Below are 23,683 nucleotides of genomic sequence, written 5' to 3'. Positions count from 1 at the left end.
CCGTCCAGTCTCATTCTCCACTCCCTCCGGCGCCGCTTACTTCTGACGCGCCCGATGCTACTGCGATGGATCGCAGCCGCGGGGCGTCGGCGAGCGCTGCCAGCCAGGCCCCTTGCGCGCGCGCTCTCGTACGGTAGGGTGGTGGACGCCGCGGCTCGGGACGGGGAGCTCCGGGTGTTCGTGGTCGCGGGCGAGGTCTCCGGCGACTCGCTCGCCTCGCGACTCATGGCGTCGCTCAAGGCGCTCTCGCCTGTGCCCGTCCGGTTCGCTGGCGTTGGCGGGTGCGTGTTCGCCTGTTCTCCCTTCCGTTCATCCCTATTTTTGGTTCAAAATACCTCGTGTCCTCGTGGCATTGAAGTTTTAGTGCGTCGTATTTCGAGCATACTTGAAAACTCCCGATTCCTGAATTTATATCGACTATCGAGGTTGACATTTGATTTATCATGCATATGCACATTGTTGTAGTGCACGCCTATGGATATTGAGTAGCATCTAACAGTTGTGTATGTGCTGGTTGCTGTCGAACAAGTTAGAAGCGACATTAGTTTTTGGATAGATTTTCATTCTTCAGAAGGCGTCACCACACTTGAAACATTGAAATTTACAGAGGCGAATGAAAAGGCGGGATAAGAGGTCTACAGCGTTTTAATCAATTTTCAGGCAGAGACAGATGCGTTGAAGTTTCATTTGTCCTTATCAATCACTATCCTAGCATGCCATGCTCATCGAGACAGTATTTCTTTTAGGTTTAGCACATTAAGGATACAAGGATGATGCTACCATGCTTTCTGATTCTGGTGTGAAGCTTGTTATATATATAATATGACTACATTGAAAAGTGTGGGCAGAAATCAGGGGGGGAAAACCGTGGCACAATTCTTTTTCTTGTCTGACTCCTCACTTGAGAAAAGTTAATAGTTATCCTGCATTCTTATATCGTTTCCTTCTCTTCAGAAGAGTACTAGAATTAGAAGACAAAGGTAAATGAAAGGCAACATCATACATTTGAACTTGCTTTTCTTCTCCTTTTCTCCATCAGTTTTTTTTTTTTGTGTTTCCACCATTCTTCATTTCTCTGGTCTCTGGTCTCTTTTCTATATTCTCTTTATTTGAAGGTGTAGAGTGAAATTCTCATGTGTTAACTGAGCCCATGGAATGATCTATTCAGCATATAATTGCATTATTTTACTTTTCCATCTGCGGTTTGATCTTATCCCAGCTTCACGTTGAAACGTGGATCTTATCATTTGTTCAAATCTGGCCTTTCATTTCCTTCCCCATTATACATCCTGTTTTGTCAATGTAGGGAATTAATGTGCAAGGAAGGTTTGCAGTCACTTTTCCCCATGGAAGAAATTGCCATTATGGGTTTGTGGGAGCTGCTGCCACACATATATAGTGTCAAGGTGCTACATTGGAGTGTGCCTCATGCTTTGCTTTCTGTTCGTATGATGCACTTGACATTGATTATATCACTTAATTCTGCAGAAGAAAATTGAGAATACTGTAAATGCGGCTATGTTATTTCAACCTCATGCTGTGGTTACAGTTGATTCAAAGGGGTTCTCTTTTCGCCTGTTGCAGCAACTGAAATGTAAGGGTGTCACTGTCTCTTGATTTATTCATTCATGAGGAAATATGGAATAAAATTTTCTGTTGTCTAGGCAGAAGCAATCAGAAGGTTCAAAGTCCTCTACATTTCCATTATGTTTCACCATCATTCTGGGCCTGGAAAGGTGGTGAAAGCAGGCTCTCAAAGCTGCATGATTTTGTGGATCACATGTTGTGTATTATTCCATTTAAGGAAGAAATATGCAAATTAAATGGGTTGCCTGCTACTTATGTGGGACATCCATTATTGGATGATGCTATTGGCTTGAACATGGTAAAGACTTGTGTAACTTTAGCTCAGCATCAATGTCATTACCCTAATGAAAGATTTTCTGTCCACTCATTAATCTTTTTCCCCCAAACTGTTTTCATGCTTTGCGTATCCCCATGTGGCCAGTTTTTGTTTTCTTGCATGAAAGACCTTGTATTAAACCAAGAAAGTCACATGCAGTCATATGGTTGATAAAGTGAATTGAGGATAAAAATAAACTTAAAAGATGAGGAGGGTGGAGAGCACAGATGCGGTGTTTTAATGTTTATCTGCTGTACTTTTTGTTTGGAATAGCTACTGATCATTGTCTTGCTGTCATTTGCAAGTGATTAAATTATTTCATTGTGAACACGTCATTTGGATCTAGAACTGGAAATGTTTATATCATCTAATTGAATTGTCAAGACTCCAGAATCAAGGTCAATCCATTGTAGTTTATAGGTACATTTGACACATGGGATCACTATTTTGACCTACAATTCAACTCTTTGACTGCACAAATATTTTAGGGACCGGAATTGTCTTATGACAAGTCTAAACATCAAAAGCGTTGTGAAGCTTTCCGGCTGGAACATGGGCTGTCCCCAGGTAATCATACACACCATTCTTCTAGTGCTGCTTTTTAGGCGCACAAATATCCTGGAATGTAAGTGCCAATGGTTATCTTCTATTTTGGCTTTTTTTTATCACATTTATCAGATTCGGGCGATACATGTGTGCTTTCTGATACATCCATTTGAATTAAATCTTAGGAGGAACTAGACACTGTTTTCCAGTAGCTAATCTGAATATTGTTGTCTGATTACGACGCAAGTTCATGTTCGAGATAACGATGCAAGTTCAAACCTGCTAACTACTCTGGCAGTTTGAAATGCCAGTACTACAACAACAACATAGTCTTTTGTCCCAAGCGAGTTGAGGTAGGCTAGAGATGAAACCCAAAAGACACAAAGATCACGGTTCAGGCACGCTGATAGCTAGTCTCCAAGTGCTCCTATCCAAAACTACCTCTTCAGAGATATTTCAATCCTTAAGGTCTCTCTTAACCGACTCGTCCCAAGTCAGTTTAGGTCTACCTCTACCCCTCTTTACCTTATCAACAAGCTTTAGAACCCCACTATGCACCGGCGCCTCAGGAGGCCTCCGTTGGATATGTCCAAACCATCTCAATCGATGTTGGGTAAGTTTCTCCTCAATTGGTGCCACCCCTACCCTTTCCCGAATAACTTCGTTCCGGACTCTATTTCTTCTTGTGTGCCCGCAAAACCACCGCAACATCCGCATCTCTGCTACACTCAGTTGCTGGACATGTCGCCTTTTTGTGGGCCAACATTCAGCACCATATAACATCGCCGGGCGAATCGCTGTCCTGTAGAACTTGACTTTTAGCTTTTGTGGCACCCTCCTGTCACAGAGGATGCCAGAAGCTTGACGCCATTTCAACCAGCCAGCTGAGATTCTATGCCTAACATTTTCATCAATGTCGCCATCCTTTTGTAGCATCGATCCTAAATACCGAAAAGTAACATTCTGGGGCACCACTTGCCCATCGAGACTAACATCTCCACCCCCATGCAGTCGTGCTGAAATCGCACATCATGTACTCAGTCTTGGTCCTACTAAGCCTAAACCCTTTCGACTCTAAGGTACGTCTCCACAGCTCTAACTTCCTATTAACCCCAGCCCTACTCTCGTCAACTAGCACCACATCATCAGCAAAGAGCATACACCAAGGGATATCACCTTGTATGTCCCTTGTGACCTCATCCATCACCAAAGCAAATAAATAAGGGCTCAATGCTGACCCCTGATGTAGGCCTATGTTAATAGGAAAGTCAGTAGTGTCGCCATCACATGTCCGGACAAACGTCATCGCATCTTTGTACATATTCTTGATGAGGATAATGTACTTAGTTGGGACTTTGTACTTCTCCAAGGCCCACCATATGACATTTCTCGGTACTTTGTCATACGCCTTTTCGAGGTCAATAAAGACCATGTGCAAGTCCTTCTTCTGCTCCCTATAACTCTCCATCAATTGTCGTATTAAGAAAATCGCCTCCATGGTCGACCAACCAGGCATGAACCCAAACTGATTTTGGGTCACACTTGTCACTCTTCTTAGGCGGTGCTCGATAACCCTCTTGTTGGGGATTGGACCTTCGGATAGGCTCCCACCCTCGGAAATGCTCCCTAACTCGTTTGCAGGGCTCCAACGAAGGAAGGCGAGCATACCCGAAGGGCGACGGTCGCTCCCGAGATTGCCCAGGAGAGGGAGCTCACCTTCGGGTCCCGAAGGTGACGAATGGTCAATCAGAAAATCAAGCTTAAAGACCAAGACCCGCGATGAATGAAGGATATCACCTTCGGGTGGCCGAAGGTGACAAATGGTCACTCAGAAGCACAAGCTTAAAGACCATGACCCGCGATGAATGAAGGATATCACCTTTGGGTGGCCGAATGTGACGAATGGTCACTCAGAAGCACAAGCTTAAAGACCAAGACCTGCGACGAATGAAGGATCTCACCTTCGGGTGACGAATGGTCACTCAGAAGCACAAGCTTAAAGAATAGGACCTTCGGGACCAAGGGGACCGCCTTCGGGAACGAAGGTGACGGCTGATCGCTCGAAGACAGAACCTTCAGGGCCGTGACCCCCGAAGTACCCCGAAGGAAACGAAGACCTTCGTCGGGTGTAAGCGTGCGTGTAAAACGTGAATACGTGAGAAGGTCGGATTTATACACCTGAATACGTGAGAAGGTCGGATTTGTACACCTCCAACCTTGTAATTTTACCCCGAAACTGGCTGTAAATGAGTTGGAAGGTGCCATTTAGGAAAATCTGGCCGAGAGCTAGGGGTATAAATAGTCCCCTCTCTCCATAATGTAAAGGGTTGAATTTTCTGATTATTATTGGAGAATTAAGTGGCTACTTTCATTGACGTTTTCATACTGTTCATGTTCCCTGGTTGAGCATCTAAGAAGCTAAGATCACAACAGCGGCGCCCACCGTTCTAGCTTGAAAAACAACCTTCGATGGCCCCAGCGAAGAAGAAAGCCCCCGCCGGCACCACAAGCAACACCACTGAGCAGCACAAAGAAGCCAACACACGAATTGAAGACATCACCAACGAAGCTGTTCTTCATGGAGATCCGGTTGATGACACCGAAAACACCGAAGCTCATCAAACCCAATCCGCGGAGCTCACAGAAACAACACTCAAGCTCAAGGCCTTTGAAATGAAGAAAAGGAACATCGAAGCTCAGCTCACCACCAAAAAGAGGGCACTGGACCAGGCAAACAAGCTAGCCGAGGCCAGGCGCAAACTAGCAGAAATGGAGGCAGAAGTTGAGAATTTGCAGAGGGCATACCAAGAAATGCCCGAATGTTCTGTCCAACAAGAAAACCGCGCCATCCACCGGTCAACCTCCCATTTGACCCGACCTCGCCACTCTCAGTTGCTCTGCAGCGAACTTCATGGCCGCTCGGCTACAAGCCCACATAGCTCCCCAAGTACATTGCAACAACTGATCCAACCCAGTTCCTAATGGCCTACGAAGCAACCATCGCTTCGGCCGGAGGTGACGACTCAACCATGGCCAAGTCCTTCGTCATGGCTTGCGAAGGTTCTGTGGCCAACTGGTACTCATACCTTCCCCAACAATCAATCAATAACTGGTACCAGCTGAAAAGAAGACTCTTCCAGGACTTCCAGGGATTCAGAAGGCTAAATACCAACACTGTGAAAGATTTCAAGTGCCCACAGCACGACCGTGAACCTCTCTATGACTATTTCTGGAGGTTCGTTCAGAAGAAAGCCCAGATCCCAAACTTCCCAGAGAAAGATGCGATCGAGAAATGCATCGAAGGTCTCCTGTCTGGCCAGCTTACTTCTCATCTCACAAGAGAGCCCCCGAGGACCCTGGAGGAGCTCTATACAGAAGCAGAGAAGTACACAAAGTCAGACGCCGACCACCGCAGAAGGGTAGAGCAAAGAAGAATCATGCGTCAGGCAGAAAAATACAATCAGCAAACATGGCAGCAAGAGAAACAGCCTGCTCAGCTACTCATTTTACCTGTGGAACCCTCACAAGATGAGGATGAACAGTTAACCTTTTATCCCTTCATGATACCACCAGAGTCGGAACCTCAACACTCAAATGACAAGAAACCTTCGTCCGGAGCACGGGGCAGAGGTCGTGGCAGAGGAAGGGGCCGAGGTCGTGGACCTTCGCGTGACCCCAAAAAATTCTTCTGTCACTTCCATGGGTCTGACTCCGACCATAGAACAAAGGGTTAATTGGATCCATGCCATTACAATTTTGCAAGTTCTCTGATCTGCCACTATAATTCACCTATTCCGAACGATGCCATTACAATTCTTATCTTCTTTGAGCCATGCCATTTTATACGTATTTGATGCCCCCGGACCCACTCGCAGGTCTCTATATTTTCGTATGGTCTAAAATGCCCCTGCTACATCTACTCTCTCCACTGGCTGACGTGTGGGCCCCACTTCAGCTGCTTCCTCCCTTTCTTCTCCAATCGGCCGGCGGACTCCGCGGCGGCAGCAAGGACCTCGGAGAGCTGCGCCTGGATGAGCGACGGGGCGGTGAGGTGCTGGAGGAGATTCACCTTGATGATGGCGCAGTCGGAGGTGGGGAGGCGGTCGGCGGCGTCGTTGGCCTCCTCGTCGGACTTGGGCCACCGGCGGCGGAGCAGGTTCTTGAATGGACCGAGGCCGCGAGGCGGGCCTGGAGGTCGTGTCGCGGGGAGGCGGAGAGGCCGGGGAGCGCGAGCGCGAAGCCCGGGGAGGCGGGTGCGGAAGAGGTGCTCTGCTCGGCGGCGCGGAGCGCGGCGGCGGCGGGGGAGAGCGACTGCGCGAACCAGCCCGCAAGGACGTCGAGCATCTCCGGCGGCACCTCCATTCTGCGCCGCCGCTGCTTGGCGATCTGGGCGGGATTGGGAGATCGGGGGTGGGGGTGGTGGCCTGGTGGGGCGGGGTGGGGACTGGGGAGGGTGAGACGAGATGAAATCCGGCGAGGGGAAGGGTCGGCCGGCGGCGAGGCCAGGTTGGGGTGCACCAGGGTGGCGAGGGCTACCTTTGGGTGGCTTCGGTGGAGGCTGGGGTGGTCGGGAAGGGGGTCGCGGCGGCCGAGGCTTGGTGGCGGTGCTGTGCGGCGGCGGTAGCACTCCGGCGAGGGGAAGCAGTGGTGGTTGGGTGGGCAAGCTTTAGGAGGTCAAGGGCGAGGTAGCTATGGGGTTGATGGGGGCGGAGGGAAGCCGGAGGGTGGTCGTCGGCGGCAATGGTGGCCGGCGGGCGAGCTTGGAGTGCACTGGGTGTGTGAGGTGAAGGGAGGAAGGAGTGGCGCGGCCAGGCGCTCGGCAGCGCACGCCACACCGGCGTGCAGGCGCGGGGCGGAGCGCGGCGCGTGCGTGGAGCAGGGGCGGAGGCGCGGCACGGCGACGCCGGCGCGGGTCTCGCAGGCGCGGCGCGCACGCAGAGCAGTGGCGAGGCGCGGCACGGCGGCGCCGGCACGGCGCGCGCGCGAGCGGAGCAGGGGTGGAGGCGCGACAGACGGAGCTGCCACGGCGCGCGCGTGTCACGGCGTCGCGGGTGCGAAGCAGGGGGCGGCGGCGTGTTCGGTCCACGGCTGTGCAGTCGTGGAGCATGGGCGACACAGAGGCGTGGCACGACGGTGCGGCCTCGGAGCAGGGGCGGCGGCAGCGAGCTCCTCTGCACGACCTTGTCGACGCATGATGACGAGCAGAGGAATGGCGAGGAGGGAAGAAAAAAGGGACAAAGGAAGGGGATGACACGTCAGCCAGTGGAGAGAGCAGATGTAGCAGGGGCATTTTAGACCACACGAAAATATAGAGACTTGCGAGTGGGTCCGAGGGCATCAAATACGTATAAAATGGTATGGCTCAGAGAAGATGAGAATTGTAATGACATCGTTCGGAATAGGTGAATTGTAATGGCAGATTAGAGAACTTGCAAAATTGTAATGGCATAAATCCAATTAACCCTAGAACAAACCAGTGCCCGGAGAAGAAGATGACCCTTGAGATAATAGAGTCCGAGAAAAAAGCCAAGTTAGTTGGGCATACTACATGGCCTCAGACTCCACAAACTCCTCAACAAATACAATACACACAACCTTCGTTCATTCCACCCCCATTTACCCAAGCATACCGCCCATCCATGTTCAACTACAACTACAACCACAACTGGCAGCCACAGCCGAACCCTCAAACACAGCCCAATCAACCCACCACCCAAACTCAACCAACACAAGAGCAGTTACCACCACCCCCAGTACACCCACCAAAACAAGAAAACCAAACCACAAATAGCCAACCCGCGGCACTACCAATCTTCGGGATGACCATGCCCATCTCCGGAGGTTCAACCCTGGACTTCGAAAACAATAGACAGCGCAGAGACTACTTCAGGCAAGTCTATTGCATCGTCTCCGAAGGTCCAACCAAGAGAACCCAGTGATCACACTCTCCGATCACCTTCTCCGACGAAGATGTAAACCTCATCAGTTACCCGCACACAGACGCTCTTGTCATCGAGGCAAACATTCAGGGCTGGAGGATTGGCAAGATACTAGTTGACACTGGCAGTTCTGCAGACATCATCTTTGCCGACACCTTCGACAAGATGGGCATCGACCGAAGCATGCTTCAACCTTCGGATATCCCTTTAATGGGATTCGGAGGAAAGAGAGTGAACGCAATCGGCAAACTGTCACTCCTTGTGTCCTTCGGAGACACGACCAACGCAAGAACAGAGCACATCACCTTCGATGTGATAGAGAAACCCTACCCATACCGCGCAATCCTAGGAAGGGGGACAATCAACAAGTTCGAAGCTATCGTTCATCAACTGTACTTGTGCATGAAGATTCCAGCTCCAGCGGGGGTCATCAACGTACGCGGAGACCAACAGCTTGCACGGGACATAGAGCGGGGATACACCCCAGGCCAGAAAAATGTCCACAACTTTCGGACTAAATCCAAGTTTGTTACCTTCAAAGAGCAGCAGAGAGACAATGAGAAAACAACCTTCGAGGAAGACTGCGAAGTCAAGAAGGTCCCCCTTGACGTACATCTACCCGACAAAAAGGTAACCATCAATGCAACCCTCGAGCCCGAGGAAGAAAAAGAGCTTCTTGAGTCGCAGCAGTAAAGGCCGAAGTCCAGAGACTGCTAGATGCAAATGTTATTCGAGAAGTCAAATACCCAACATGGCTGGCAAACACCGTGCCGGTCAAAAAGAAGAATGGCAAGTGGCGCATGTGCATCGATTTCACTGACCTCAATAAAGCCTGCCCGAAGGATGACTTCCCACTGCCAAGAATCGACAGAGTCGTCGATGATGCGGCAAACAGTCAAGTGATGTCTTTACTGGATTGTTTCTCCGGATACCATCAGATCTGGATGAGGAAAGAAGACGAAGAAAAAACAAGCTTCATAACCTCCTTCGGCACCTACTGCTTCGTGAGGATGCCCGAAGGATTGAAAAATGCAGGACAGTCTTTTTCAAGAATGTCTTCGGTGGTCCTGGAGCACCAACTCAGAAGAAATGTCCTGGCTTACGTTTATGATATTGTAGTAACCAGTTCAATAAGAAGTAACCATGTGGCAGACCTAACTGAAACCTTCGCAAGCCTAAGAAACGCAGGGCTGTCCTTGAACCCCAACAAGTGCATCTTTGGAGTTCACAAAGGAAAGGTGCTTGGATGCCTCGTGTCCACCAAAGGCATCGAAGCAAATCCTGACAAAGTAAAAGCTCTCTGGAACATGGAGGAGCCCAAGTCCATCAGGGACGTATTGAAGCTCACAGGGCGGATAGCAGCCCTAAACAGATTTATCCCTCGCTCTGCTGACCGAAGCCTACCATTCTTCAAGGTCCTTCGCAATGCAAACAAATTTGAGTGGGGCCTCGAGCAAAGCGAAGCCCTTCAGGCACTAAATACCATCTCCAAAATATGGTCAAAATGACCTCACCTGACCCAAAGGATGTATTGCTCTTGTACATCGCGGCATCCTACTCTGCTGTCAGTGCAGTGCTCGTGCTCGAGAGAGAAATCAAGGGAAAGAAGAAGCAGCTACCTGTTTACTTCGTATCCGAAGCTCTTGCATGCTCGAAGCTCCTATACTCAGAGCTAGAGAAAATTGCATATGCAGTAGTCATGTCTGCCCAGAAGTTTCGACACTATTTCGAAGCTCATAAGATAATCGTAGTTACAGATCAACCTCTGCATGACTTGTTCAACAACAGAGAGGCTTCAGTCAGAATTGCTAAATGGGCTTCGGAACTCTCTGAGTTCTACATAGACTTCGAGAGAAGAATAGCCATCAAGTCACAAGTATTAGCAGACTTCATTGCCGATTGGACATCCCCAATCTTCAAGGAGAAACCTTCGGCTGAAACCTGGATCGTGCACTGCGACGGGGCCTGGTGCAACGAAGGAGCGGGTATTGCTGCAATCATAGAATCTCCTTCGGGAGCAAAAACAAGATACGCAGCACGTCTAAGCTTCAGCAACCTCGAATCATCAACCAACAACACCACAGAGTATGAAGCCTTGCTCCTGGGCCTTCGCAAAATGAAAGGCCTTGGCCATCAAAACTTCATAATCAGGACAGATTCGAAGGTTATCAGAGACCACATTGAAAAAGACTCGGAAGCAAGAAAACCAGAGCTCATCGAGTACCTCGATGCCGTCAGAATGATGGAGAAATATTTCAAGAGCTTCGATATCGTTCATATCCCAAGGCACATGAACGACGAAGCTGACAAGCTGGCAAAAGCAACATCAAGAAAGGAACAATTACCTTCGGATGTATTCTACGAAGAAATCATAGAACCTTCGATCAAGCCGAAGAAAGAAAAACAGGTTTCAGTCATAGCAGCTGAAGACTAGAGAACACCCATAATGGAATACCTTTGGGGAAACAATAAACTGGAAAACGAGAGAGGAGAAAAAATGTTCCAAAGAGAAAGGGGCTACATAATCTCCGAAGGTGAGCTATTCAAGTCAGGCGTCACCAGCCCATGGCTCAAGTGCATCTCCACAACCGAAGGCATCGAGCTCCTAAAGGAAATACATTCCGGGTTCTGTGGATCCCACATTGGCTTCAGACAACTCGTCTCCAAAGACTTCAGGCAAGGATTTTTCTGGCCCATGGCGCTAAAGGACGCCCAGCACATAGTCAAGACATGCCAAACATGCCAAATGATGGGCCCGAAGTCCTCAAAACCTTCGGAGCCAACCCAGCTAATACCTCCGACCTGGCCCCTGCAAAGATGGGGAATTGATCTCGTTGGACCCTTACCCACCGCTCAAGGCAATTACAAGTACGCAGCAGTTGCTGTCGAGTACTTCACAAAGTGGATCGAAGCCAAGCCCCTAATCAACATCACATCAGAAACAATTAGAAAATTCTTCTGGCAGAACATCATCTGCAGGTTTGGGGTCCCACGGGAAATCACCGTCGACAACGGCAAACAATTTGATTCACAACTCTTCAGAGAGTTCTGTCACAGTGTGGGCACAAAGGCAATCTTTGCTTCGGTTTACCACCCGCAATCAAATGGGGCCGTCGAAAGAGCCAACGACATCATCTTCGGCAGCATCAAAAAATGCCTGTTTGATCAGAAAAAGGGCAAATAGGCGGATGAACTACCGAAGGTCGTCTGGTCCCACAACACTTCAGAATCAAGAACAACGAAGTTCACACCATTCAGGCTACTCTACGGTGCCGAACCAATGACACCAGAGGAGCTTAAAAACTAAAGCCTAGGTGACACACCAAGTTGAAGCCATACCATCGATCGACAAGGATCTTATGGAACTAGATATCCTTCAAGCTTCGGAGAACCTTGTGAAGTATCAACAAGAAACCATGAAGTGGAGAGACAAAAAGATCGTGAAAAAGAACATCACAGTCGGGGACTGGGTCCTAAAAAGAAAGCCAAATGCCGAAACCTCCGACAAGCTCCACTCAAAATGGGAAGGGCCATTCCTAGTAATCAAGCGCAACAGGCCAGGGTCATATCACCTGTCCAACGCCACCCTTGGAATACGGACAGCCTTAAAAAGTAATACATATAAGTATGTAAAAAGGCCGCATCGCGACACTATAAGCGATTGCGGACCTTCGCAGATATCTTCAGTTCTTTTTACATTGAAAAAGGGCCGTACTCTTTTCCTCACAGGGGGAAACTCCACACCGGAGGTGAGGTTTTTGACGAGGCGGACCCATTGTAAACTATCTCAATATAATGAATTTCCCCCAAACAAAGTGTCACCTCCGCCTAAGCAGCCCAAATGGCAAGTTTCGGCCAGCATCTACATGCTGCATAAAACAGTAAGTTAGCAAAGTATGCAGAATTCGCAAACTTTGCATACTTATCAAACGAACGCCAAGGGGCTTCGACCTTTCAAAAGGTCCGAACAAAAAACCTTCGGCACAAAAGGCACAATAAGTGCAAAACGAACGCCAAGGGGCTTCGACCTCTCAAAAGGTCCGAACCAAAAAACTTTCGGCACAAAAAGTGCAAAACGAACGCCAAGGGGCTTCGACCTTTCAAAAGGTCCGAACCAAAAAACCTTCGGCACAAAAGACACAATAAGTGCAAAACGAACGCCAAGGGGCTTCGACCTTTCAAAAGGTCCAAACCAAAAAACCTTCGGCACAAAAGGCACATTAAGTGCAAAACGAACGCCAAGGGGCTTCGACCTCTCAAAAGTTCCGAACCAAAAAACCTTCGGCACAAAAAGCACAATAAGTGCAAAACGAACGCCAAGGGGCTTCGACCTTTCAAAAGGTCCAAACCAAAATCTTCGGCACAAAAGGCACAAAAAGTGCAAAACGAACGCCAAGGGGCTTGGACCTTTCAAAAGGTCCGAACCAAAAAACCTTCGTCACAAAATAAACAAAAAGTGCAAAACGAACGCCAAGGGGCTTCGACATTTCAAAAGGTCCGAACCAAAAATAACCTCGGAAGAATCGAAAGATGGATGCCAGAAAGGGGGGAGACGTTTTTCCATCTGTACCCTCGGCACCAATCATTCGATCTACCCGAAACAAAAAGAACAAAACCCCTCGAAGACAACAGCGCGCAAGAAAGGGGGGAGACGTTTTTCCCCAAAATACAAAATTTCCGCGCGTTGCCTCGATTAGTAAACAAATTATCTATCGAGGTTCCCCAAAGAAAGAAACCCCCTTTTTATTTCTTAGACTGCCTCCGGGCGACGACTCGTTAGGAAGGGGGAGACGTTTTTCAAAGAAACACAACCCTAACGAGCGTCACCTCGGACGACAACAACTTCTCGAAGGACACATCCGGCAACCAACAAAAGCCGACCAATTTTTACCGAAGGGAACTTGCCCCTGCAAAAAGCAACCTTCTAAAAGATCCCCTGGGACAACATGCTGGCTAGGGGGGAGACGTTTTTCTCCAAAAACAAAATCTCCGCGTGTCGCCCAGTCCTACATTACCTATCAAACCTCCGGGAGGAATGTACCAGAAAGGGTGGAGACGTTTTTTCTTAAGACCCCTCGCACATCCCACAACAAGTCACCTCGAATGATGCACAAAATAGAGCACCCCGAAGGATGCACACAACAAGGCAACTCGGAGGATGCACAAAACACAGCACCTCGAAGGATGCACATAACAAGGCACCTCGACGGATGCACACATCAAAACACCCCGAAGTATACACACGTATAGCACCTCGAAGAATGCATTCAAAAAGTCATCTCGAAGGATGCCCGCACAAAGGCATCTCGAAGGATGCGCAATAAGAAGCCCCGGGAAAGGCAATCGCGAGAATAACATACACGTCGAGAAGTGTTGCGAATGTCACATTCGGACGAAAGAGAAAAAGAGGTTACAATGAATCACGACCGGACCAGCATAAGTATTCTGCAACGCTGCATCCGAGACGAGCAAGGCTGAAAGCCTCCCAGCTCATCGATACCTTAGCGTTGTTCGCATCTTGCAGCATGGGAATATTTACAAACAAATTCTAAAGCCCCCAAAACAAATCCATACAAGCCAATCTTTACACCTGAGCCCTCGGCGATCCGTCCGCGTCGCGTCCCGAAGGAGACCTGCTGGCCTCGGGCGTACCATCGACCCCAGAAGATTGATCAGGATTTAATTCCTGCACAAATAACAAAGTTTTACCACAGGAAAGCAAAAAACCAAAAAACGCAGAGCCAACCGAAAGAAAAGCTTACCCATGTCGCAGCAGCCGCGAGGGTCCGAACAGCGACCTTGCCCGAAGGTTCTCAGAAACGCTCGAAGTATGCAATCTTGACATCCTGTATCTTGTTAACCTCTTCGGACAAACCCTCGTAGGGGACGTACTGAAAGCCCCCTTCGAGCTTAGAGAGGTCGACGGCGCCGGCGCGGAGAAGGTTCCCTACAAGCCCCTCGAAGGAGACGGACGCCGCGTTATCGTTCGCAACGCTCATCACCTCCCCGAGCCCCTCAAACTCCGACAGCAACCAATCCAGAAGCTGAAGGATAACCTGAGAACCCTCGGCTGGCTCAGGCAAGGGCAGAGGCTCTGCTCCAAGAGCAGCAAGAGCCTTCTTGTACTCTTGGTACACTACCTCGGCTCGCGTAGCGACCTCAGCGAAGACTTGCTCGAGCTCACCCACTTTAGCGTGAACCTTCTCCAATTCGGTGATCCTTCTCTTAAGGGCGGCCTTCTCGTTCGCGTCCCTCTCCACAGTCTTCCGAAGGCTCTCTAGAACCTTCTCATTGTCCGAGGCAGTTGCCTCTAGCTTCGAACACTTGGCCTTCATTTGCTTGTTTTCGTCCTTCAGAGCGAGAACCTCCGCCTCAGCCCGCTGCAGTTTGTCCGCCAGACTCAATCTCTCAGTGGCGCTCTTGACCCGAAGGTCCGCATCCGCCTTAGGCCTTCTGCATCAAAATACGGCTGGCCTGGGCAAGCTTCTTGCTCAAGTCAGCAACGATGAAGGCAGCATCGGAGGTGGATGTTTCTGCCACGGCTGCATTAAACTCTAAATCAAACACAAAATCACCTTCGGGGACACCAAAAATTGAACAAAAGCTAAACGCAGTCAGGCCCCGCCTTACCGTTTTCAGGAGGGAGAATACCGGTCGTGCCAGGCCCGTGCATCACGGCCAAAAGCTGCTGCATCGACGCAGACACAATTGCAAAGACAACAAAAAGGGGGCCCTCAGGTCTCAAACAAACCAAGCTCCCACGCAAAATAAAGTAACGAAGCTTACTGGGTTCGTCGAAGTTCAACCCCTCCAGCATCTCCAGCTCTTTGTCCGCAGGTGGAGCCGAGGACCCACCCGGGATATCCCCGCCCCTAAGAGAGAGCAGCGTCTCACCAACCAAAACCTCCCCCTCGATGCCAGCCGAAGGGGTAGGAATGGCGACCGCCGACACCGGCGCCGGAGCCTTCGGAGCACCGTCTGCAGGCCCCGTGGGTCTCGGCTCAGCCGGCTTCGGAAGGCCCGAAGGCCAAGCCAGTCTTAACGAGACTCTGGATCCTCCAACGTTTTGTTATACCTTCGAGGGGACAATTAAGGTTAATCAGTGCCCTCGTCACCTCAACCCGACGGCCGGAACCAAAAAGCATGGTCCCGTACTCATCGCTAAGATCATAACGGGATCTAAAAAGCCTCCATTCGAGAACTACAATCTCCCCGCCCACCGTTCCCATGAGCTCTTCCATAAAGGAGGGCGTACCACTATCTCCCGAAGAAACCTCCTCGTCTCGCGCCTTCCTCTTAGCGCTCTCGGCCCTCGCAACCGAAGCCTTCGAGCTCAAAGGTTTCCTCCCCGTTCCGCGACCCCGACCACCACCCCCGCCACCTTTGCCAGAAGTCCCCACCTTCTCTTTTTTAGCCTTGCCCTTGGACTTCTTCGACGTCACCTCGGAGCCAACATTGCCCGGAGGCGTCATCCTCGGAACCGCACCCGCAGGTACCGGCCGAAGGTCGTACTACACGCCCATCTCCGCCAAACATCTGTTCAAACGAAGGTTCCTCTTGCAAATCTCGACTAAGGAAAGATATTCCTTCCTGTTCCAAGGCCCCAAGATTTTCGAGGCCTCTCGCTCCAACTCGGCAACAATCACCTCATCGCTCGAACCCTCGGGCTTCCGAAGCCCAAAAACTGGAGAGGTCAAGTCATACTCCATCCCAGCAAAACGTTTTCGCTCGAACCCTCGAGGAGCCCAACCAGCGGACAAAGGCCAAATCCCCGCGGCCAAAAACTCTTCCACCACATCTCTACCGCTGCAAACCTGGCAAGCTGTCATGAAGGCTTCCACACACGGCTTAAAGCCCGGCACACGCTTGTTGTACGCAGGTTGATAAGTGTGATCGAACGCCTCGATATGCGAAGCTAACGGATACTTCTCCTCACTCGAACCCTCGGGATCCGGAAAACCGATTTTGGCATAAAACTAGTACCCCAGCCAGTTCCCCTCCCATTTGTTTCTCTGGGCTGCGGCAAGCACAACCTTCGTCAAGCCTGTCTTCTTGTTGGACTTGCGAGGGACGAAGGTGCAACACCCATTCTGCACCTCACTCTCTTCATCATCATCCACAAAAACCTTCCGACGCTGACAGTGCAACTGAAACAGCCTACAAAAGGCATCAACGGGCATCCCACCTCCGAACGTCCTCGCAACCCACAAAAATTTTGACAACGCTGCTATCCCATTCTGGGTGAAATGGTGAAGCTTCACGTTGAATGGCTCCAGTAGCTTCGGAACTACAGGATCCATCGGAATGCGCAACTCAGCGGTAAAAAAATCCTTAAAGACAACCACCTCTCCAGTCTGAGGCACCGGGAAAACCTCCGGGCCAGGAGGGCGACACACACCCTCGGGAAAATATCCTTTCGAAACATAGAAATCGATCATACTCTGAGAGACGACAGATGGCTCGAAGAGCAAGGTCTTACGCTTCTCAGGACCCATCAGGTCGGAAACAATCACTGAAACCCCCGATAGACTTCCGCTGGCCTGTTCTTGTTGGACTGCCGGACGCGAAGCCTCGGATCCTTCAAGGTGTTCAACGGAATCAGAGTCTGCGCGGAGAACCGCCCTCTTAATAAATGCCATATCTACATAAAAACGAAGAAAGGCAAATTAGAAAAAAGGGTTCATTCGAACCTTCGATCAACCTCGTTGTTTGATTAGTGCGAGCCATGAACCGCTATTCTACTTACACCGAGAAAAACGAGCAGCTTGATCACGCACGAAGCGGAACCTTTGGAAAAAGCGCTTTATAGCAAAAAGCGTCGAAGGTAAGCAAAGCTCAAGAGGGCACAGGTTTTACCCCCCCCCCCCCTCCGCTTATATAGGTGGGGGAAAGCAACAGTACCAACGGTAAAATCAAGGAGTCGGCCGCCCAAGCGACGCAATCGGAGTCTGACACGTGCACAACCAAAACCGACCGTTGCAGCCGACGGTTCGGGAGACGTTTTTCCTCGGGAGCTTCCCGAAGGTTACATGCAATCTTCTTCTTTAATGCTGGTTCGGACCGTCGGCTTCGGACCTCGCCCTCGAGGGGCTACTGTTGGGGATTGGACCTTCGGATAGGCTCCCACCCTCGGAAATGCTCCCTAACTCGTTTGCAGGGCTCCAACGAAGGAAGGCGAGCATACCCGAAGGGCGACGGTCGCTCCCGAGATCGCCCAGGCCAGGGAGCTCACCTTCGGGTCCCGAAGGTGACGAATGGTCAATCAGAAACACAAGCTTAAAGACCAAGACCCGCGATGAATGAAGGATATCACCTTCGGGTGGCCGAAGGTGACAAATGGTCACTCAGAAGCACAAGCTTAAAGACCAAGACCCGCGATGAATGAAGGATATCACCTTCGAGTGGCCGAAGATGACGAATGGTCACTCAGAAGCACAAGCTTAAAGACCAAGACCTGCGACGAATGAAGGATCTCACCTTCGGGTGGCCGAAGGTGACGAATGGTCACTCAGAAACACAAGCTTAAAGACCAGGACCTTCGGGACTAAGGGGATCGCCTTCGGGAACGAAGGTGACGGCTGATCGCTCGAAGACAGAACCTTCAGGGCCGTGACCCCCGAAGTACCCCGAAGGAAACGAAGATCTTCGTCGGGTGTAAGCGTGCGTGTAAAACGTGGATACGTGAGAAGATCGGGTTTGTACACTTGAATACGTGAGAAGGTCGGATTTGTACACCTCCAACTTTGTAATTTTACTCCGAAACCGGCTGTAAGTGAGCTGTAAATGAGTTGGAAGGGGGCAATTTAGGAAAACCTGGCCGATGACTAGGGGTATAAATAGCCCCCTTTCTCCATAGTGTAAATGGTTGAATTTTCTGATTATTATTGGAGAATGAAGTGCCTACTTTCATTATCTTTTTCATACTGTTCATGCTCTCTGTTTGGGCATCTAAGAAGCTAAGATCCCAACACCTCTCCCATAGCTTCATCGTATGACTCATCAACTTAATTCCACGGTATTTAGTACAACTCTGAACATCTCCCTTGTTTTTGAAGATCGGTACTAATATACTTCTCCTCCATTCATCAGGCATCTTGTTTGATCAAAAAATGAGGTTAAAAAGGTTAGTTAACCATACTATCGCTCTGTCACCTAGGCATCTTCACACCTCAATGGGGATACCATCAGGGCCCATCGCTTTACCTCCCTTCATCCTCTTCAAAGCCTCCCCGATCTCTACCTCCTGAATTCTCCTCACAAAGCGTCTGTTGGTATCGGTATCGTCAAAAGAGTTATCTAACTCAAGGGTAGGCCCCTCATTCTCCCCATTAAACAACTTGTCGAAGTACTCTCGCCATCTGCCCTTCATCTCCTCATCCTTCACTAGAAGTCGATCTGTCCCATCTTTGATGCATTTGATTTGGTTGATGTCCCTTGTCTTCCGCTCACGGATATTAGCCATCCTATAAATGTCCTTCTCCCCTTCCTTCGTGCCTAGCCGTTGATACAAGTCATCATACGCCTTACCCTTTGCTACACTCACAGCTCGCTTTGCAGCTCTCTTCGCTAATTTATAGCCCTCGATGTTTGCTACACTCACAACTCGCTTTGAAATGCCGGTATTCGAGAAAAAAGTTTGAAATGCCGGTTAATTGAGTGCACTCTTAATTTGTGTTGTTACTGCCAGGCTGTTGGTGATGGGGTCCGTTTGGTTGGATTGCAGCTTGATCAATTCGATTAAAACAAAATCATGGCTGCTGTATTACGGCTGCTAAAATTTGCCCTGTTGGAGCAATTATTGTGAATTGTTCTCTTTTTGGAGCCAGTTCTGAGTAACTCGTATGGTTCGACTGTCAAATCAGCTAGCCAAAACGTTTTGGCATGATGGCAATTTGTCTTGTGGGTCACATTTGTATTAATTTTCACCTGCAATAAAAATAAACTAAATATGCCAATCCTAAGTCTCCATCTATTGTTTTAACTTATCATACTGTGGACTTGGAGATGATGATATGGTCAGATATATGTTCCACATGCAGTAAACATGATATATGGATTGTATTTTGAGTGATGCAAGACCATCAGATTTTATGCAAGCATCAATAATATTTCATAGCTAGATGTTGCATATCCACCTATCTGGAGTTGTCTCAATGTTTCTTAGTGCATTAAGTCTTATTGTGCATTTTTTTTAATAGTGCAGTCAGTACATGTCCGCTGTCTAATGAGATATACACCTTTGCTAGATGCCACAATCGTAACCATTATGCCAGGAAGTAGGATGCAGGAGGTAGTTCGAATGCTTCCAATCTTTTTGCATGCTGTGCAAAACTTAAGGCATACATTTAATGAACTGTCACAAGTCATCCCAGTTGCTCCACATCGAGACGTGAAGACCTATGTTGAAAAGGCTGTTCAGTCAGGGCCTTTTCCAGTGGTGTTGATACCTGGGGGTTCGCTTAAGGAAAGATATGATGCATTCAGTGTGAGCTCACTTCTCTTTTTATATTAGTTAAGTCTAATTCAAGCACAAATACATTTCATAATGTTTTGGCCCTTTTTTATTCATTTACTAGTGTGAAGGTCTTTTGAGGAACCATATCTTCCAAGCAATTGAATTGTGTATTGTCATTGTGATCCTCAAAAGGCTTCATACTTGATGTGAACTTCTATAGGGTACGCAGGATAAAATAATATAATTAAAGAGAAATCTAGGTGCAGTTAGTGAACTGTCCCGTGTATCATTTTTTACCCATGCTTCTGTCCTTTTTTCTTGGGCAATTTTATGAAATAAGTCTGTGATTAAGATAGGATGCTGCTACATGATACTTGATAGCAAGTCTGTGAACTTCTATAGGGTACGTTATCCTGAATTTTTTTGCCTACTAAGATAGATGGCTGTTTTGGTGTTTCCTACCACAACCAGTAACATCATTGGTTTATTAAACTGCAACATATTCAAATGAATAGCAGCTCTCAAGTAAGATACATGCCGCTCTCAAGTAGCAGCTCTTGGTCCCTAACCAGATAGTATATCACAATCAATGAGTGTTACTTCAGGCCCACAAGATATCGAGTATGCATATTGGTGTGATTATGGGATTCTTTAACACTCATCAGCATATGTTACATCTTGAGCCAATTACACCCCTTGGTAGTAAACTGTATTAATCAAGAGTGCTAAAGAGAAATTTCTATGATGTGTTTTTTGAGCTAATGAGTTTGTCCTAAACGTTATATTAAAATGGAGGAAGCAACTTTTAGAGTCTGTAACTTTAGCAGCCAGGCTGCCTGTGCGAGCTGTCATCACAAAACTTTGTTATTGCAGTTATTTGCTAGATGCTGCAGCGAGTTTCACTGCTCTTTCAGCATCTCGTGCTTGAACTAAGAAGTATTGCTCTTTTTGCAGGCTAGTAGAGCAGCATTATGCACTTCAGGGACAGCTGTTATGGAACTAACGCTTGCAAAACTACCCTGTGTGGTAGCTTACCAAGCTCATTTCATTACAGAATGCTTGATTCACTTGAGGAAAAAGATAAACTTCATTTCTCTGCCCAACATTCTCTTGAACTCTCCTGTTGTGCCTGAGGTCCTTTTTCGAGCTTGTACAGCTAAGAATCTAGCTACAAAACTAAGGTAGTATTTTCTAATGTAGACCCTTTTATAGAGGTACAGGGGGAGCGTCTAACTATGCAAAATAATCACAAACAAGCTTCATTGAATTGCTCAATCGAGTTCCTGAATGTGGGATGTACAATATTTAAGGGTTGAGGGTTTGAAGGTTGTCTCTTGTGTTACAGTGCCATCCTTTCTGCATCCATGGTCTTATTTAGAGTGCCACATATTATAGCACAATCTTAACCCGAAATGAAATGGCTGAGGAGAAGAAGGTTCCTTTCGGGGGGGGGGGGGGGGGGGGGTACCCCCGGGAAGAGATCCCGCCGCGTTTCCCGGACCTTTTCTTTTAGTGCTTCGACCCGATATCAATGTGGGATATGGTCCCATGCCTTTTGCAGGCAGTGGACAATGACAATTACTGATAGGCAGTAATAGTGGATAGCCCTTATGCTGAGGTAATCAAACTATGTCAACAGGCGCATATGTAACTTAAGAAATCCAGGAAACCAGCCGTAACAAGCTCTCTATTCCTTCTTAATGCAATTAATCGCAGTTCTGTGTGTTCAAGAAAAAAAAAGGTGGGATATGAATCGTAAGTTTTCTGGTTCTCCCTATGCAGTAAATATGCAATTTGACATTATTAACATCGCATATGAACAAGAATAACGAGTTATACTGATACCTTTCTTAACAGTAATTATAGTTTCCATTTTATAAGAAGTCAGAATTTTTTTCTTAATGCTTCAATTTTTCTACAAATGTCATAGAACATCTTCTCCCCTAACCTTTGTCATCTTGTTGTGTCAACTGTTGGAAATAGCAGTGCACCCATGTCAATAGTTGATCAGGTTTTGTGTATGAACGGATACAAATTAGTAACTTTTCAATGATAACATTGGCATCATATTATTGCTAGTTGCAAATTACATCTTCCTTGATTTCCTGAGTTGCATTGCATTTCCATTTTTGAGCAATATTATGTCTTATTTTTTTTATGTTTTCATGTTGCGAATCGGATCTCATCATATTTCCCATTTGATTGGAACAGCAAGGTTATTTCTAACGACGATGTCCGTCAGATGCAAGTTGAATCAGCTGGCCAAGTATTCCAGGTTCTCTATGAACCCATCAAGAAAAGGGGTGCTTTATTTGTGGAGGAGCTTGGCTTGTCATCAAATGTCTTATCTCCTAGCATGATTGCAGCATTAACAGTGCTTTATACAGATAAACATCAAAATATTGTATACCGGAATTAAGTGGTACAGTCAGAAGCTAAGGAATCTTTTTATCTGCCAGTGTGATCATGGTTCCATGCATGCCACTCATCCACGATTGGAGTAGCATGGCAGCAAGCAACTGCTGATGTAAAGCTTTCAGTTCTGAAGTGGTGTCAGGTCAACATCAGAGTCACAGTATCATTATAGATTTCAGGCATGTGCTCTAGTGGATTAAGTGCCAATCTTGGTCATCCTGTTGGTGCTTACTTTTCCATGGTTAGAATTTCCTGATGTTACAGGAAGTCAAGGACTCGGGGAGTATGACTGATGGTACAGATGTACAGTGGGCTTGGAAAGTATGAATGAACTACAAAGATTTTCCTGCATTTCTGATTTTCTTCAGATCCTGTGGAAGCCAGTCTGACTGTTTGGTAATTTAGCTGCTCATGCTTCAAGGAAGGGGAAAATGAGGACTTACAATCTATTTGATGTATCTATATATACAGACTATGTATGTGTCACGGGTAGTCAGCTGGGCTTATTGGGCCATTTGGGCCAAGGTACTGTAGCGCGGCGCGGTACTTAGCGCCGCCAGCCCTCTAGGGTTTGTTGGTTAGGGATAAATTACTTAGGGGTTAAGTAAGTCTCTCTATATAAAGAGAGGAGATATGTCATTCAAGACAAGAAAAGAATAATGAAGAAACAATTCTAGTCTCCCTCAATCTCTCAAGCTCCTGGCAAAGCATAAGGCCTAGTTATCCCAAAATACTCCATCACCATTACATCTGGTATCAGTGCTTAATTAGATTGATACATCTCCTCTCATTATATAGAGAGGGTTACTTGACCTGTAAGCAAGGCTTACTTGACCCCTAAATAATATCCTAACCTAATCAATCAATCTTATTCCTTTCCTAACAAACCAAATCCATCTAATCTAATTTGACGGGTACTGTTCACGCGGTACTGTTCTGCGCGGGCCCTTGGGCTGGCTCCGCCTGCCATCTGTTAGATATCTAGGCAATTTTCGGTATATTTTAATTCCAAAATTAAATGTATAAACTAACAATATTTCTATGACTTTAAGGAGTAAAATAAAACATGTGAACATGTTTATACTTATCACACATATAAGCATAAACAATATAAATAACCAAAGTTTCAGGGAGTACCCTGAAGCGGGGCCGTTGCCGGAGGCATTGACTGCGCTGTTACCAACTGGAGTAGACATCTACTCGGTTGGCCTCAGTCGAAGTAGTCGAACTAAATCGGTGCAGGAAGAAGTTCGCAGTGCAGTCCCGCGAACGGTCACCAAGATGTAGTCGACGTAGTCGTTCGGCTCGTCCACCAGGAAGTAGTCGTACAATCGGGCAAAGCCTTAGTATTTTTGAGCAGTCACGCTAAAGCGTTACCCAAAAACCTGATTGCCCGCCTATCCCGTGCAGGATCTCAAGGCGAGC

At 47.9% G+C, this 23,683-nt stretch overlaps 1 protein-coding gene across 1 annotated transcript; it reads left to right on the top strand.

Moving 5' to 3' along the window:
• Positions 1-22,945, top strand: LOC120708062 (probable lipid-A-disaccharide synthase, mitochondrial). The gene is made up of 8 exons (XM_039993154.1): positions 1-281; positions 1,307-1,406; positions 1,489-1,594; positions 1,665-1,885; positions 2,392-2,470; positions 19,635-19,873; positions 20,798-21,024; positions 22,055-22,945. The coding sequence occupies exons 1-8, from the start codon at positions 55-57 to the stop codon at positions 22,260-22,262; spliced, it is 1,407 nt and encodes a 468-aa protein (XP_039849088.1). The 5' UTR covers positions 1-54; the 3' UTR covers positions 22,263-22,945.
• The last annotated feature ends 738 nt before the right edge of the window (positions 22,946-23,683 follow it).

This window comes from Panicum virgatum, chromosome 5K (genome assembly GCF_016808335.1).
Source record: "Panicum virgatum strain AP13 chromosome 5K, P.virgatum_v5, whole genome shotgun sequence".
Taxonomy (NCBI): domain Eukaryota; kingdom Viridiplantae; phylum Streptophyta; class Magnoliopsida; order Poales; family Poaceae; genus Panicum; species Panicum virgatum.
Note: the sequence above shows the minus strand (reverse complement) of the source record. Positions and strands in the feature narration are given on the sequence as shown.